At 43.9% G+C, this 2,783-nt stretch overlaps 1 protein-coding gene across 1 annotated transcript in view; it reads right to left on the bottom strand.

Moving 5' to 3' along the window:
• Positions 1-346: 346 nt before the first annotated feature.
• Positions 347-2,783, bottom strand: part of LSMEM1 (leucine-rich single-pass membrane protein 1) — a 9,473-nt gene continuing 7,036 nt past the window's right edge. The window contains exon 3 of the mRNA XM_006882646.1: positions 347-477. Within this exon, the coding sequence (XP_006882708.1) occupies positions 347-477 (131 nt within the window). The remainder of the gene's footprint in view (positions 478-2,783) is intronic.

Raw genomic sequence — 2,783 nt, 5'->3', positions numbered from 1 at the left:
ACAATGTAATTTAAAACTAACTTTTTCTGCAGGAATTTGCAAAGATGCACAAAGCATTGTGAATCTGATGAGCACGATGAACTTGTTCTGATAACAAAGTTCCTTTTGCGAGGGGAGCTGTGTATGCTAACTGAATTTTACTGCTTACTCTCAGTTCTCCTCTATGTGCCCTTTCCCCAAGCCCCTATTCTTTGGAGTAAATCTTATCTGTACAGCAGAAAGAGGACCCCTAAGCCGGCCTCATTGTCTAGATAATCTGGCCCTTGCACAGATGCTTTACCACAGTTATTAACTGTCCACATCAGTGACTCAAAGCGATAGTCTATGCTCTTCGGAGACAATGTCTCTAGTTCTGTTGAGATTCCAGTTGGTTGAGGCGCTTTACAATCATGTTGTTGATTTTCTTAAGATCATCTATGTCCTTTCCCTCAGCCGTCAATCTTCTTGATACATCATCCATCCGGCTTCCAGTTTGAACTTGGAAATGGAAAATAGACCAAGTCACATTCATTTCCAGCACATTGTGCAGCAGGACTTGTCTGAGTCTTGCACAGAATCTGCACAGCCCCAATGCCCAGCTGAGCACTGAGAAGCACTCCTGGCAAAGCCCTGCTCCAATATCCCAAGCTGTCCAGGGGCCCAGGACAGAAATTGCTAATAACTGAAGTCATCTACCAAGTCAATGATGTTTACAAGCGCTTGGTGCCAGCCTAGACTACCTTTGGCAGCTCCACACCAAGTATGACGCAGGAAGACAGCTGTGAGTAATCAAAGGACATGCTCAGCCTCTCTGATTACTATCAGAGAGGCGGTCAACACTAAAGCCATTTATGGCGAGCGATGAAATGTGCCCTTGTCCAGCCATCTGACATCCATCTTTTACTATAATATTATCTACCATGATGTTCATGTTCATGTCAGGTACTGTTGAGTCAGAACCAGCTCAGAGCTGCCCCTCTGACGGGTTTTCAGAGGCAGTAAACAGCACATGAGGAGATTACCCATCTTCCTCCTATGGTGCAGTGGTGGATTCAAACTGCACACTTTTGGGTTAGCAGCACAACTCCTTATCACCAAGCACCAGAACTCCCTAGATACCATGTTATCAGCTCAGAAGTGCAGGTTTAGTCGAATCACTCTTACTAAACACGTGATGCCAAATGGAAATGATAGCTGCACCTTCCTTGCTTCCACTAATGAAAATTGATCTAGGATGTGCTCAGTGTCAGGTGTTTTCTTCAGTGTCTTCTCTGTCTTTGGGAACACTGCGGAAAGAGTGGGTTAAGGACTGGGCTGCAAATGGAAAGGTTAGTGGTTCAATCCCACCAGGCACTCTATGAGAGAAACATGAGGCAGCCTCCTCCCACAGAGATTTCTGGCCTTGGAAGCCCTCTCTACCTTCACTGTCCTGCAGAGTTCCTTTAAGTTTAATTGACTCTACAGTGGTGTGTCTGTACCGAATTTTCTCTTTCAGCAGAAGAGAATCATAACAGTTTGCCTTGATTGAGAATGGAGACCCTCAAATATGAACGCAATAGTTTTAACTTGCTAAGTGATTTCTTACAGCTGGCAATGGATAGGTTGTTTTTAGTTCCCATCGTCTTGACTACAACTCATAACAACACATTGAAACCTTGCCCTACCCTGCACCATCCTCTTCCATGGTCAAGTCCACTGTGACATTCACTGTGTCAGTCCATCTCTTTCACTGTCCTTCTATTTTTCCAAACACACTGTCTTTCTCCAAGGACTGGCCCCTTCTGACAGCATGCCCAAAGTATGTGAGATGAAGTCTAACCATCCCTGCCTCTAAGGAGCAGCCTAGTTACACTTCCTCTGAGACAGACTTGAAAATGGCCATGGTTAAAGAAAACTGCTCAAGGGTTCCCTCTTCAAGTGGTGTCCAGAGCACATCCCATACTCTCTATACTTTAGGTTTGCTTGGGTACCCCGGAAATGACTGCTGGATTGTCTCATTCCAAAGTCCATTCTCCCAAAAAGTTTTCCTGTTGTTCCTTCGGGCAAGGCCTTCTTTGGGGCTCCAGCCTATTTTGAGAGAACTCTGTTGCTTCTGAATTCTCAGTTCATAATGGCTATGTAATACTTCCCCTCAGACCACTATTGAGAGCAGAAGCATACTATTTTCAAAATAAACAGAACCCCTGGCAATACCATAAGCTAGGGACTGGAACACTTTCAGGTCTGCATATCAAGGTTTAAATTTCTGGAAAATGCAGCACAAAATCTGTACTTGATATATGAGCTCCTTATCATTTCCACTTCAGGCAGGGTTTTTAAAAAATTCTTTTACAGGCATCTTTCAGAAACTAATGGCATTGGTATCGTGCTACTGGGCTTAGCTGATGAACTAACTTCGGAAAGGAAACGAGATGTTAAAGGTTCATCTCCCAGCTCAGAGGTAAAGCGGCCACCCAGGAATAGCTTCTCGCTCTTGTCTGGAAATTATGTCAGCTGAATTACGGTTCTATGCCTGATGGAAGAGTTTTAATTGAACTTTGATGCAGAGCTACTCAGAGATACCACTTGCTTCTGGGGAACAGCGTGAAGTTAAATCCATGATACATATTCTCCTCTCAGAAACCTTCTACATCGATCAAACACCGGAAAGATGAACCTGCAGTGTTTGAAGTGTGTTCCCTTTTGACACTGGTCCCAAATTTCATAAGGGGAAAAAAAAGGATTTCATGGGCAAAAAAGTTAGAGGGGAAAATTATAGAGCCCATCTCTTGGAAATTCAGAAGAAGAAGAAGAAGAAGAAGAAG

The sequence above is a fragment of the Elephantulus edwardii genome, unplaced genomic scaffold (genome assembly GCF_000299155.1).
Source record: "Elephantulus edwardii isolate Elephantulus edwardi_28Jun2011 unplaced genomic scaffold, EleEdw1.0 scaffold00022, whole genome shotgun sequence".
Taxonomy (NCBI): domain Eukaryota; kingdom Metazoa; phylum Chordata; class Mammalia; order Macroscelidea; family Macroscelididae; genus Elephantulus; species Elephantulus edwardii.
This window is presented reverse-complemented; position numbering and strand designations above follow the sequence as displayed.